Raw genomic sequence first — 14,771 nt, forward strand, 5'->3', positions numbered from 1 at the left:
AGCTCCACGTCCATCCCCACACCACCTTCCCCGCTGTGTGTAGCCCTATCCCACCCCACCCCCCGCTCCACATCTGGCCCTGTGCCCCCCTCCCCCACTGTGCTGACCCCAGCACCCTGCGCTGCCGCTGCTCTGCATCCAGCCACGCACCACCCCCCTCCCACACTGCATCCAGCCCCACACCACCCACCTCCCTTCTCCCCTGCTCTGCATCCGCCTGGCCCACTCTGCTGGATCCATGTTTTGATGGGCATGCTTGACACAGCACTGACTAGACCCACGCCCCATTGGGAGCCATGCCCCAAGAGCATTATGGACAGACAGAAAGACACAGGGATAGCCACACAGACACATGGACTAAGTCCTTTTTATATATATATATAGATATATATATATATATATAGATATAATTTACCAGTTGGGGATGCCCACTACAACATACTACAACCTGCTTATTCCCCCAGTGTTCACTGGGTTATAAAGCACTATCAGCAAAAGGTAACATTCCCATTCCAATTTTATACTTTATTTCCCATTCTCATTTCAATGTTATACTTTATTTCCCAACAATCAGTTTAGAAAGTTGACTTCAAAACCTGATAGCTACTAGCTAGGAATATTACTCTAAATAAATTGCATAAAATAAACTGTTCTTGATATTATCTTATGAATTTTCCTGTTTTGTCGTCTTTAGGTGCTGCCTCTGACTCATAAAAAAGAAAGAACCACAAGAAAATCCACTAAGTGAATTTCATTTTTATGGGATAGGAAAAAAAGCCTATTTCTGACATTTTTCAGATTACAGAAAGTGAAAATATTCTCTCCCCTCTTACACACACACAGAAAGCAGTTACTCCTAATTGTTATTCCTTTACTTTACGTGGCGTCCTTGATTTTAGATCATTAATGCTTTTTGGTACACTGAGGGCACATCTAACAGATGTTAGAGAATTAAGCTACATAGTACATCTTTACTCAGCACTTAAAATTATGGCTTTGCATTGGATTCTCACCACAAGCATTTGAAAATTGGAACCCAATCAACCCATAGAACATTTGCTTTCCTTTTTTCCCTTACTAAGCAACAAAAGTAATGAGTGTGTTTGGCTGCTCATGAGAGGGTGAGCTTGTTTATGTGCTTATATAGTAGTATATACTACAGCCGAGGCTGCTGCCACCGTTTTACTTCTGAAAGTTTTTTTTTTTGTATGGCATCAGATATCAACTTCCAAATCTATAAACCACTATCTGGTATAATCACTCAATGTGCAGGTTCCATCTACCCCGTCCGGGCATTTGTAAAGCCCCGTTTGGACATTGCTGCTTTTGATTAAGCATTGTGCTGTTTGCTGGACATTGAATTCACAAAGGGGGCTGTCCAAGATGTTTATCTTGGACAGTGTTGTTTTAAAGCAACCGTATCCAGATCTCAGTCTGTTCAGCTTGACCCATGCATTTCTGTCAAGGTTGTGCCCAATGCGGGACTTGTTTGGTGTTGGTATAAAATAGGTTTGGTAGGAACAAAATCAGAAACGGTAGGAATAGGTTGGTAGGAATAGGTCTGACCTTTCCCAGCAGTCAGCCTACTCCATTAAGCTGCCCATAGGTTTGGTTCAGAATCCCCAATCTCTTTCAGGCCCTCGTGGGCTTCACGTATAAATGGTTTACAACTTTAACGCCTCTTAAGCCTCCATCTATTCAGGTCTTCACTTAGCAGTTGATGGAACAAGTGATTTTTGTCATCTCGTGCCTCTAATGCCAGTAATGATGTTAGGGTCCATCTTCTTATATCATTTGGTCTAATGCCTGAGCATACAGGGAGTACATCTGTGTTTAAGCTCTGCATCCATACTTTTTTCCAGTTTTGATTTTCTGAAAATTGACTGAAAGCCAGCAAGAAACAGTCAGGTAATGAACTCCAAAACCCCAAACTCCTTTTTTAGCTAGTCTTCCTTTCTGGAATGGCTCTTGATTCAACTTTTTAGGGAAGCAATGTCACATCTTACGATAAAAAAAAAAGAAAATTAAACATTAACCAGCTTTTTTTTTTCCTTCAAGCTAGCACTTGTAGCAAAGCAGACATTCTGAGCCATGGAGGTTGTTCAGAGGACAACATCTCTGCAACACGATCTGATACGCTTGCACAAACATCACTGGATGCCAAGGGCTTTTCTGAAATACAGTTCACTTGAGATTTAACCAACTTGTCATCTGGATCCACAAGAAAGCAGTCATCTCTAGGTCACAAGCGTCACTGCCAGGGGTCTTGGTGCAACAGTCTAATACAATCCCTGAAAAACTCAAACCTGGACAGAGTTATTTGTAGAAAAGACTTGACCAAAGTATTCCATCACCATTTGAAACATGCTTTAGTACCTGAAGGGGATCCAAACTGAGAACAGGACCCATAATAACAGCCCCAGATGTATCTGAGGCCACAAGCGGGTCACAGTACAAACTTCCAGGCTCTGAACTTTGAAACCACAATTCACGGCCTCAGACGTGAGATTATGAGCTCCGTTTTATATTCATCACTGCCATGGGAGAGTTTCTGCAATGCATTTGATCCCAGGAAAACAGGGCAATCTCAGAGTATGACACAGCAAAGGAGAAACGCAGTCAGAAAGGTCTTTTCCTCGGGAATGATATTTATAACCAGCAAGTACGATAAACTACAGAAACCAAAACTGAAAAGGAAACAAAACTTCCAAGGCTGGGGTGCAAGCTGGTCCTGGCTGTGGAGCCCCGCTTCCCCGAGGCCACACTGTCCTCTCTGAACTGAGCATGGGGGAGGCAGAGGTCTTTGCTTGAACACACATGCAAGGAGAGGAAAAAACTGGGCTGAGGTTTTCACTGCAAGCAGGTGATAGCTTTGTACCTTGTCATTCCCTGAGGCTGCGAGGTATTTGGCAACAACCCTGTAACTATGCCAAGCGTGTCACCCTGCAGCCAAATGGACCACCCTTCACTTTGATGGACTGCCCATTGCAGAATGGGAGGCTTTGATTTGGGGGAGGGGGGGAGGGCACGGGGGACTATTATTATTTTGAATTTGCAAGCAGAAAAAAAAAAGGGGACAACAGATATAAAAGGAAAGGACCTCCCAAAACTTGACAGTGGCACTCTGAAATCACAATCACTGTAATGGGACCTCCAGCCAAAACCCCCTCCGAGCACTGGGGCAGCAATAGCCTCCTCCTCCTCCATGAATCGCAGCAGGGACAGACCAGCTTTTCAAACAAGTATTTATGATCAAAGGGCAGCAGCATATGATAAATATTTATATGGTCCATTAAATAATAGTCTGTATAAATATTATTCAAAATGTGTGCACTGGAAACCACAGACTTCCCAGTTTATCCTTAAACAAATGTGTTAGTTTTCCCACATCAGCAGTGAAAAAGAGAGAGACAGACAGACAGAGAGACATAGAGACTGCCATTTGCAAAAATATTTCATTAAAAAAAGAAAAAAGAAAATCCTGAACATTGTTTGTTTTACTTTAAAAGGAATGGCTGAGAAGCCAGACGATCATTTTGTTACAGCTCAGTACTAAGCTCAGTTTGTCTTACCTTACTTTATGGTTATCAGATTGCCAAGACATACTCTTCTGATAAAGCTACAGTACAAGGAGACGCCACATGCACACACATGCGCACACACAGACAAACACACATACACACACAGAGCAGACTGGTGCTCAGCAGAAATATTTATCAGCTGCAAGTACAGATTTGGTGGTGTCATATGCTTAAAGACTAGGAATTAGGAAGGATTGACACGTCTCTTTCAAACTTTGATCTTTGGAACGTTGCGGGCCGTTCAAGCCCGGAGATCATGTGTAAATAGTGTGTTTTTAGTACTGCAGCTGTGCTTTTCTAGGGATTATGGGGAAAAAAGATTAGCAGGGCATCAAATTAGGTTTCATAATCTTAATATGAAAGGATCTAAACATTACGTTAAACAAGAACGGCATGTCAACATCACAGCCCTCATAGAGGGAAAAAATGGAAGGAGTGTTTCTGACAACATTGTGCCAGGTAGGAAAATTCAGCACTTTGACAGGTTTTTAGTGATACACTAAGCCAAACTATGGTAGCAGAACAGTCCAGATCACGTCTTAAAGGCAATGTATTCCATTTCCTTCTCCAGGATATTTGGTTCCTGTTGGGACATGATCAAAGGAACAAACAGAAGGGTGGGAGGGTTTTTTAGGGGGAGGTAGGGAGCAGGGAATGGGATGGGGACTGCTTTTAATAGTGATTAATGCCCTGAATGCCAAAGGGGCAGTGCTATAAACCTATGAGCAATGGCTTATTTTCCAATTCTTCAATGTCAAAAGAGAAAAAGTACACCCATAAAAACTCCATGGGCTCTAGAGTTTGTAACCATGCTGACAAGGAAAAGAATGAAACACTCAAACACTTGCTCTAGGTTGCTATTTATCACTGTATTGCTATTTTATTCAAAGTAAAAAAAAAAAAAATCTAGTGTTTTTTTTAAATTCCCTGGTAGTACTATTTGCTCTGATGGCCCTTTCCCACAGCAATGCACTCTACAAGGATGGGGAGAATGAGAAGAAACTAAGAAGTGACTTTTCCAAGTTCAGTAACAGTCATGCACCAGATCCTGGCATCCAAATTCCCAGTCTCAAACTCTAACCACCTGCCTATTCCACCCCACAATTTCTTTATAATATAGTACACAAATCGCTGCATACCAGAACCAAGAATTGGATTATTGGACTATTAGAAACCCCGCCGCTTCCTTCTCTCTTCACAAATAACCTCTAGTCTAAACCCACGTGGTCTTCTGATCTTCAATTTTGTTTTCCTTCCTAACCCTCAAGATGTATTTAAATGAGCACTGATGTTTTTATCTTTTTATTTCTATTCGTCTCTGCTTTCATACCCAAAGGTGCAAGTCTGAGGCATTCTTGATTTATACTAGCATCACTAAAAGCAAAATGTGGCCCCTCCATGATTTTGAAACCAAAAGCATCATCCAAGTAAATTGTCAAAATGACCAAAAAGCAACACAGCAGAGCACAACTGAGTAAGCAAAGTGGTTTTATTTTTCTGAGAAAAGAGACTCAGTCACTGATTTGTGAGAGAAAACTCAGATACGTAAGCATGACAGATGTCAACAAAAATCAACTCTATCAAATGAACAATAAAGCTAATAATTTCTGAATAATTAATTAAACCAGTCTGTGGCATAGCAGGAGACTGATGCTCTTGTTCTGACAGCTCTTGTCTTGAGCTTTTATACAAGGTGCATGGTAATGCTGACCAACAGGCTCCTGGTTCATGCCAGTTATCCCTTGGTACTATCATAATACAAATAATAAATCAGATACACTGCAAATAATAATAGTGGTGATAGAAGTAATACTGCTTGTAAATTTTGCCCTTCTTTTTCATCGATGGCTCATTCAGAAGCGCACCCCAATCCGTACTAATCACTTTGCTGCACTCAACTGGTCAATGAATAATTCAGGTAAATACATCTCAGCCTCTGAGATGTCTCCAAGCAGCTCGCTGCAAGTCACTGGCTGCGCTGCATGGCTGAACTCGTGAGTCAGATTATATCATTCTGCTCCTTGATTGGATACCTGAAGCCTTTCTATGAACATATATGAACAACAAACAGCAAATAATAAATGTAGGTATGCAGAACAGCAACAGCGAGAGGACCCAGACAGGTGGGAAGACCCTGCACAGTGGCTGCCCAAGACAGCCAGCAAGGGTGCGTACAGCAACCAAGAGAGGAACTACTTCTCTCTCAGTGCTCAGTGTGGAAAAACAGCATGCCAGCAAGATGTCGTGGGAATGAAGAGCTGCTGAGCAGAGCCAGAGCCACACCTACAGAAAGCTAGCTCAGGGGGAGGAAAAAAAAAGCCTTTGCAGCCCTTCAGTCTCCAGGCAATTCCCAAGGCACTGACGCTCCAAGACGAAATGGTGATGAATAAAGAGGTTGTTTGCATTTCTGGACTATAAGCATGCATTCCAGCTCCATGACTTCTGGTCCTTTCTCCACCGCACTTTGCCTCCTCCTCATGTAAGAAATGACCCATGAAGCCTTGGCTCTTGGGTGAACTGCATCTCTTTACCTGTCCCCCTCCAGCGTGAGAGAGAGCAGAAAACTGCTCTCTCCGGATCAGCAGGCAGGGACTGGCAGGAAAAAGGTAGACAACAGAGACCTGCGAAGAAAACGTGGGTCTGCCCAGCACAAGGAGACAAAGGGAGACAACACAGGAACTTCTCTATATTTCCAACTGCAACTTTGCGGCAGTTGGGGTTGAATGTCACTTATAAACAAGGTGCTTGATGCTGAGCCCATTGGAATCAGTGGATTAACAGCAGATTTTAGAAATCTTGTAACATCCCCAATACTCACCCAATTCATGTAACTCTTTTAACAAAACAACAGCTACAATTCCATGGTGCACTGGACATCGAAAGCATTGACCTCTCCATGCCAGAACAGAGCCCTTGCTTAGGAAAGCTGTTGCAGCAGTGCTGGCAACCACACCTATTCTCAGTGGGATCACTGTGTACCTGGAGATCTGGTAGGAGGTGCTGTTTTCTTTTCCACTAATGACGTGAAAACAGAAACCGTGCAATCCAACAATTACATGAGATCTGATTCCAACAGCTGTGTGGATAGCCAACAAGAGGCAAGCATACCCCCAGCAATGCAGAGATCCCCCTGGAGCAGTCTACCGTAGCAGTGTTGACTCTTTCATGACCATCCTAACCTAGCCTAGGCAGGGGGAAAGAGAGAACAAGGTGGCTATGACACTCAGATACATAAACATTAACATTTAAGCTGGTCACTGCTTTTGTTTTCCTCTTTGTTATAATGGGAATGAGAAAGGAGGGGGAAAAAAGAGTGATGCCTGACTGACATAAATCATGTACTGAAGAGAACCTCAGGTGGGCCTATATTGCTCAAGTTATGATTGAAGCTTATGCAGATACACTCAAGTTAGCTTTAAACTATGCATCTTGGGTATTAGTGGCAGTCTACCACAGCACAGTTTCTCAACCTGTGCTACGTGTACCCCTGGGAGTATGCGAGACACAGGCAGGGGGTATGTGGGTACCCCGACACTCTCTCTCCGTCACCTTCTTTTTCTTTCTCTCTCACCCTTAAAACTATGGCAAAAAATTTGGTGCAATTAAAAAAATTAAATTCCCCAGTAATAATTTGCTGTTCAGCCCTCCTAGCTTTGGCACACATCACCTGTAGCCCAGGTACATACTTGAGATGTGCACCCCTAGTGTAAAAGGTGGCAACCCTACCCACACCAGATCAGACATCTGTCATATCACGGCCTTATCTACACAGCCGTTCTTCCAACATATGATGCACATTAGTCTGTAACTATAAAATCCCCTGGAAAATTGAGTGTTGGGGTACTTATTAACATTTTCAGAAGTTAGGGGGTACTTGCTACTTAAAAGGTTGAGAAACTGTACCACAGCAACAGGGGATTCGACGTGGGCTTGACATGCAAGCCCAGGACCCCGATTAAGAACTTGAGCATGTCACCTTCAGACTGTAGTGAGGTCACTCTATATGTTACGCCAAGGATGAGTTTGGCCCTGAGTATTTAATTACATCACCAAATCACTATAAAAATTATTTGTTCCAAGTTTGCAATTCAATAATATGACAAAACATCAAAATTAGCATATTGGCTGAAATCCACTGCACTTCCCAGAAAGCCTCTAATATTTAAACAACATCTGAACCAGCCATCTATAATTACCCATGACAGACACTGGAAAGCTGAGGCCAGTAGTAGATGCAACTCTTCAATCAATTTTTAAAGACATGCTGTAAACCACTTCTTTTGAGACACTCAGCCCAGAAGCAAGTGTGTTTCTGCAGCCAATTCCAAAGTTTACTATACAGTACTTGTTCAGTCTTGCATAGTAATTGGATAGAGTGACAGCCCCAAGTAATTTGTCATTTTAAAATTAAACATTTATTTGGGCTGCTAGACAACCTGCAATTCTAACACCTTGGCCCTGAAGTTCCTGTCACAACTACTTAAAAGGCAGCAAGGTTGTACATTAGGCTAGTTTTAGAGAAACATGTATTCAGGACATAAATCAGATGTCAGGTTACACTGTACATGTGTAACAAGCTCCCTTCCCTCTCTTTCTATATCAGAATCCCATAATGGTGATGGGAAAACCACAAAGGCCTATCTGAACCTAATGTGATACACTCCTTGTCTCTTCTTCATGACTACTCTTCTTATAAAGTCTGCGATCTCCCTATGAGTCTTCTTTGAGATGATCCCAAATAACTATGAACACTCATAACAGCATAGGATGCAGACGATACTAAGACAGGGTCTTCACAAGTTGTGTTCCCTCGGGCTTCCTCAAGACACCGTATATCATGCAAGACCTCACATAAGCTTGTCTACCAAAGGCAATGAAGAAACCATAGATTTTCAGCTACCTTCCTGTGATCAACCCAAATGCTCTCCCCTTCATTAGACAAGAACTTTAAGACCACAACACTGGTGGCCTAACGCCAGCTGAAAAAGATCTTCAGAGGATGAGAAGATCAAAGACCAATACTTAACAGCACTAGCAGGCACTTTAACCCATTGACCCAATTTTAGACTTCTCAGATAATAAAAAAGCCTACATCAAGCAGCGTTTGCCTTTTGGATCCTAAAAAGGGGAGGAAAACCATGTAATCCATTAGGGACTGTACTAATGCTACTGATTTTACATGGAGTTACTCCCACTACAGAGATGGATTGCAGTATAAAATCCTAAGCCCGATCACCAGAAAGAGCCAAGCTACAAAAACAGGATAGGCAATGTAATCCTTTCTCATCCTCTTCCATAAGCCTTAGGGCCCTGAAATAGTCTAGAATCCAAACCCCAACCCAACACAGGGAAAAAAACAAAGTCCCAACATTATTGGGTTTGTAAGGGAGGAACTGGTAAGAAGCATGAAGAAACCGAGGGCTTACCTAGGAGGCACAATCTGAGTGAGGGATAAGGATTTGCTGCTCACTTGGAGAGGGAATCATTATTTCTCCAGTGCTTGTCATGGGGTCAGATTTTCCAAACATGCTTGGTACCACTCGTCCTCCCCGTTCGTGCTTGTAGCACCACACAGAACACATGGTGGGGAGGCAGATGTCCATGAGGATCCATACTGAAAGTCCTGGTGTAGCTATTTACTTCTGCACTGACTCTGTAAGTAAACTTTCTAACTGGTTCTTAGAGGCTATAATGGTGGCAGCTGTCTATATATAAGTATCAGGACTCCCCAAACTTGCAAGAAAATAGAAAGAATCCCCCCCCCCAATATTCCCAAACATACTCATGTAAAAGAGGAAACTATTGATATCCAAGACCCCTCTTAAAAGTTCCATTATATTTTAGTACCATTTTTTTTCTAAATTAGAAGAAATGGTCTTCCTTGACAGGGACTGCATGAGAATAGAAAACGAATGGGATCGCCTTTAGGGCTTTGGGGGAAATCCTGTCTCACAGCCCTTTTTTCTTCAATCAGGTCCTTCTCATCCCATTCCCATTTATTTTCCTGTTCTAAGCAGCCTCCAGCCACTGGCCTCTCAGACTAATTTTATTAAATAAGCCTTTGACAGAAGCATCTCTGATTTCCCCCTGTCCCCCGCTGTGTTTGAAGAAAAAGAACATCCTATAGGGGTAGAGCCTAAAGCAAGAACCACAATGCTGGGAGGCCTCATCTTCCCAAAGACCTGGTGGGTCCAGTAACAAAACCACATAGATGTATATCCCTTCTGCAGGTCTTCAGACCGTCCACTGCTGTTATCTGAACTCCACAAACAAATCTGGGAGAGGCAACTGAATATGAAGCAGGGCTCTGTACTACCTTTCCTTAATAAAAATAATAATGATAATGATGCTAGGCTGTGCCCAATCATAGAATCATTAACAAAATAGGGTCGTAAAGGAACCTCAGGAGGTCATCTAGTCCAACTCCTTGCTCAAGGCAGGACCATCCCCAACCAGCCAAAGCTTTGTGTAGCTGTGTCTTAAAGACCTCCAAGGCTGGAGATATCATGACCTCTCTGGGTAGCCTGTTCCAGTGCTTTAGTATCTTCCTTGTCAGAAAGTTTTTCCTAATATCTAGCCTAAACTTCCCTTGCTACAACTTGAGCCCATTGCTCCTTGTTCTGTCATCTGCCCCCACTGAGAACAGTTCAGCTCCATCCTCTTTGCAACAACCCTTCAGGTAGTTGAAGGCTGCCATTAATTCCCTCCTCAGTCTCCTCTTCTGCAGACTAAATAAACCCAGTTCCCTCAGCCTCTCCCCAGAATTCATGGGCCCCAGTCCCTAAACCATTTTTCCCTCCAGTGGACTCTTTCCAATGTGTCCACCTCCTTTTTGTAGTGGGGACCCAAAACTGGACACAGTACTCTAGATGTGGCCTCACCAGTGCTGAATAGAGGGGAAATAATAATTTCCTTTGCTCTGCCACCAATGCTCCAATCAATGCAACCCAGGACACCATTAGCCTTCTTGGCAACAAGGGCACACTGCTGGCTCATATCCAGCTTACTGTCCACAGGGCTTTTTCTGCAGAGCTGTGCCCAGCCAGCAGTCCCCAGCCTGCAGCAGCACATGGCCTCGCTCTGTCCTAAGTGCAATCCTATAAGGTCTCCAGCACTTCCCAGCAACCCCGTTCCAGCTGCAGCCAACCCCCAGGAGTGGCTGGGGTCCAGGGCCCTCTGAGGACACGACCCATGGCCAACTCATTTCAGGTGGGAGCAGATCAAATCGTGTCTTAAATTCACACAACAGGGAGGGGGGGCTGAAAACCCCGGCCCTGTCACATTTATGGGCGAGTCCTACACGCCAAGCGTCCGGCTGTCAGAAAGCAGTAAAACAAACATCTCTGGTCAATGAGGCTGGACAGAGGAGGGCAGAGCGGGTCTATGGCATCCTGCAGCCTGAGCACTAAGGAGCCTCCTTCCCTCCCACCCTCCATGCCTGAGGCCCGTGGTCGGGCTGACCTGAGGCCCTGCATGCTGGGCCCAGGACCCAGCCAGCCTGTCCTTGGCATGGCAGGCAGGGGGAGGATGGGTTGCAGCCAGTGACTCATGCTGGTGAGTCACTTACTTGTCCGGGCTGGGCCCCGCTCTGGGTGCAGTTGCATGGGGCAGCAGGGAGAGGTGGCCCCATCCAGCCACAGTGGTGGGGAGGAGGACTCCTCTGCTCCCGTTACAGCTCGGGCTCGGGGGTGGCACCACTGGGAGACCTCAGCCTGGAGGGTCCCTGCCCAGCGCTGTGGCAGGGAGCTCAGCGCTACCCCCACCTTCTCCTGTGCAAGTTTCGTGGACAGAAGAAACCCCGCTGTGCTGGAGGAGCTCCATGCCCAGGAACAGGGGCCAGCCTGGGCAGTGCCACATCCAGGTCCCAACAGGCGGGAGGGGGCTCACACGAAGAGTTTGGACAGGAGCACGGTGATTTGAATGAGCCACGAAGCTGCTTGATGCTCTCACTGCTGCCTAAGGAGAAATGCCACTGCCAGGCGGGTGGTCTTAGACTACAAAAGGGGTGTGTGCAGTGCATCCCTCAGATCCACTCCTGCATAGAGATGGGGGCAGCCTTCTTGGCAGATGTGCCACAAATTAGACCCAAAGGTCACTCTGATCCGCTACCCCTGCCCAGTCTGCTGCTCTGCTTCCTTTCCTATCTGCCACGGTGCTGCCTGCCACCTCCCCCATCTGCCACAGGCCACGCGGAGAGGCTGCTCGGACCGTTTGCATGACATAGGTTGGCCAGTCCTAGAGTAGTGTACGTCACTGAACCAGCGATACACCGAGCAGTGCATGAAAACCCTGGAGTCTATGAGCCCAGAAGACCCCCAAGGAGCCACTGTTAATTTGCCTCCATTATTATCTGGCTTCTGTGGCAAAAAAACAAAACAAAAAAACCCAACAACCTTGCAATCAAACGCTAGAAACTCTCCAAATTTTCCCATTTTGGTTGAGACAGAAATACTGCTCATGGAAAGATGAGTGCTGTCTTGTGGTTAGAGCACAGGGTTAGTGGTCTGGAGTTGTGGCTTCTATTCCAGCTTTGACACTGAATCATTTTGTGACCTTTGTTAGTCACTTAACGTTCGAGCTGGACAGGAATTTTCCGCTAGAATGATTTTCTGACAGAAAATGTGGTTTCTACAAAAGCCAAATTTTCTTTGGGAAAAATCTCAATTCAGATGGGAAAAAAAAAAATCAGCATTTATAACAGAAAAGTCATCATAAAGTAAATCAAAATATTTAGCTTAACTGGCCTGAAAATGCTGTTTTGAATTGGTTTAATAAAACTGAATGCATTGCCTTAAGTAACAATTCATGTTACTCATCATCTTCTAGGTCTGGACATGAGTTCTCGGGAGATCTGTCTCTCCTGTAATGCGATGCAGATAGCCCTCTACCCAAGCCTGATGGTATGCATGACTGAGCATATTTATGTGAGCCTGGACCATAAGGAAGTTTGGGAGCCTCGGGCTCCCAGCTTGCAACTCTCATCCAGCAGTGTGCTACGAAGGGGAAATGCAGTTTAATATTCATTGACTCAAAATGAATCATTTCAGTAAAGCAAAATGAAACATTTTGATTGTTGGTATGTCGCAACGTTTTCTTTAGATTAAAAATGGCAAACTGAAACATAGGGAAATAGGCCTGAGAGAGACCTCTTTGACTCTTACTACCTTGGCCACCACGTCATAAACCCTTGTTCCTACCCCCAGTACCTCTGCCGGCAGACTGTTCCATAGTCTCACTCTTGTAACTCTGAGCCTTGGTTTATACCCAATATTTCTTCTGCCACTGTTTTCCTTTAGTTTAAACAGGCCTTCCCCCACCCTGGCATTTATCGGCCCCCGAATGCATCCATAAACAGTCATCATATCTCGTAGCCTCCTTTGTTTTGCTAGGCTAAACATGCCATGCTGTTTTCATCACCTCTCATAAAACAGGTTCTCCATCCCCCCATCATCCTGTACCCATTTCACTTCAAATTCATCTTTCTTAAATGTGGGTTACCAGAAGTGTATGCAATATTCTATATGAGATCTTACGGAGCGACTTCTCCACAGTTTACAGCAGACATTATTATTTGTCCCTACATGCATAAGCTTGTAGTTTGTACCACTACATTTCATCCCCTTTCTACTACCTCACCTTCATGGGCTTTCACTTCCTCCTGTACGAAATTCCAATCCTATACACTTCCCAACTTCATGCCATCAGCAAATTATGTAAGCACATGCTTATTTTTTGTGTGAAGGTTACTAATGAAATACTGGATAAAAATCGGGAGCAAGACCCTTTTTTTCAGGAACTCCACTATTAATCCCACGCCAACTTAAAAGCTTCTTGTTGTCATTTCCTCCTTAACCCAGCTGAGAAGACTTGTACCCAACCCTATCTTCTCCAGATTATTTCTTTCTTTCTTACGTGGCCCTGTTATCAAATGCTTTACAAATTAAATCTATCCACATTCTACTTGTCAAGAAAATAAGTTAGCCTATCAAAGAAAGAGCAGATTAGTCAACCATGATCTACCTCTAGTAAACCCATGTTGTATTTTATCCCATTTTCCTTCTTTCTTCATCTTTTTAATTATTCTTCCCTTTCAAATTTGTTCTAAAACCTTACGTACTATTGAGTTTTGACAAACAGGTCTGTAGTTTCAAGAATACATTTCTTCCCTTTCTTAATTGCAGGTAGAATCATAGAAGAATAAGGCTGGAAGTGACCTCGCTAGGCCATTTGTCTGATCTGCTGCTCAAGACAGGATCATCCTCTTCTAAACCTCGAGGGAATCTGTTCCAGTGCTTAACTACCCTCACACTTAGGAAGGTCTTCCTAATATCCAACCTAAATTTCCACTGTTGAAAGTTAAGAGCATTACTTCTTGTCCTGGCCCTTGCAGTTACAGAGAACAGTTAATTATCCTTCTCTTCATAGTTACCCATTGTATTTTTGAAAATATTTTATATTTGATTATCAAATCTCTCCCGGGTATTTTTTTTCCAGACTAAACAGCCCTAGTTCTTTCAATATCTCCTTATAAGTCATGTTTTCTAGACCTCTAATAGTTTTTGTTTCTCTCCTCCAAACACTTTCTTCAGGTTGCCCATGTCTTTCTTGAAGTATGGTATGCAAAACTGGATTCATTCGGAAAGGCAAGGCCTCACCAGTATGAACTGAGATTTATTAAAAATCCTTGCAACTGGACTTGCAGTTTTACATACCAGTTTTTACAGAATTCAGGAATAGAGATCATCTGACTTCCTCCAACTTTAACACACTAAATTTTTTCCATTTCCATACGCTCACTCTCATTAGCAATGCTGCCTTTGCCCCCAAGTTCTACATCCTCCTCCTTATTGAATATGAAGCTAACTATTCATTTGGTGTTTACCCCACCTAGATTATCTTGTAGGTACCTAGGCTGCCTATATTAATCTTAACCCCTCTCTTTCTGTGTCATTACTCCAGTTTCTCTTTCTTCATATGGCCAAAAAACCTTTGACGGTTGCTTTAATTTCCTTTGTAATGTAACTTATCTTGCCTTTTGGCAGTTCTCTTATTACCTTTAAACTGTCCAACCTCCAGGACACTTTCTTTGCTGATCTATCCATTTTTTTCATTCCTTGTTGGCTCTGTACTTACTCCTAATATTATTTTTAGATGGTTATTCATCCAGTTAGGTTTGGAGCTCTTCCCTAC

The 14,771-nt window shown here is 43.7% G+C and overlaps 1 protein-coding gene and 1 long non-coding RNA gene across 15 annotated transcripts in view; one reads left to right on the forward strand and one right to left on the reverse strand.

Moving 5' to 3' along the window:
• Positions 1-3,469, forward strand: part of LOC112548228 — a 33,363-nt gene extending 29,894 nt beyond the window's left edge. Inside the window, exon 3 of one of the 2 annotated variants that reach the window (XR_003092040.1) lies at positions 2,059-3,469. This is a non-coding gene — a long non-coding RNA (uncharacterized LOC112548228). The remainder of the gene's footprint in view (positions 1-2,058) is intronic. The other variant, XR_003092041.1, reaches the window with a different exon arrangement.
• The window catches only part of FGGY (FGGY carbohydrate kinase domain containing), a 260,805-nt gene that overhangs the window by 185,346 nt on the left and 60,688 nt on the right, over positions 1-14,771 (reverse strand). For 10 of the 13 annotated variants that reach the window (XR_003092036.1, XR_003092037.1, XR_003092034.1 and 7 more), the window contains exon 1: positions 3,573-3,694. The exons of 1 other annotated variant lie outside the window; for it this stretch is intronic. Coding sequence is in view for 5 of the 12 variants with exons in the window: in XM_025193138.1 (XP_025048923.1) it covers positions 3,573-3,604 (32 nt within the window). In the remaining 7 variants the exon portion in view is untranslated. Of the gene's footprint in view, positions 1-1,566; positions 2,023-3,572; positions 3,695-6,399; positions 6,525-14,771 lie in introns of those variants that run through there. 2 more of the 13 variants (XM_025193139.1, XM_025193141.1) reach the window with 2 other exon arrangements.

This window comes from Alligator sinensis, unplaced genomic scaffold (assembly GCF_000455745.1).
Source record: "Alligator sinensis unplaced genomic scaffold, ASM45574v1 scaffold1559_1, whole genome shotgun sequence".
NCBI classification, from domain to species: domain Eukaryota; kingdom Metazoa; phylum Chordata; order Crocodylia; family Alligatoridae; genus Alligator; species Alligator sinensis.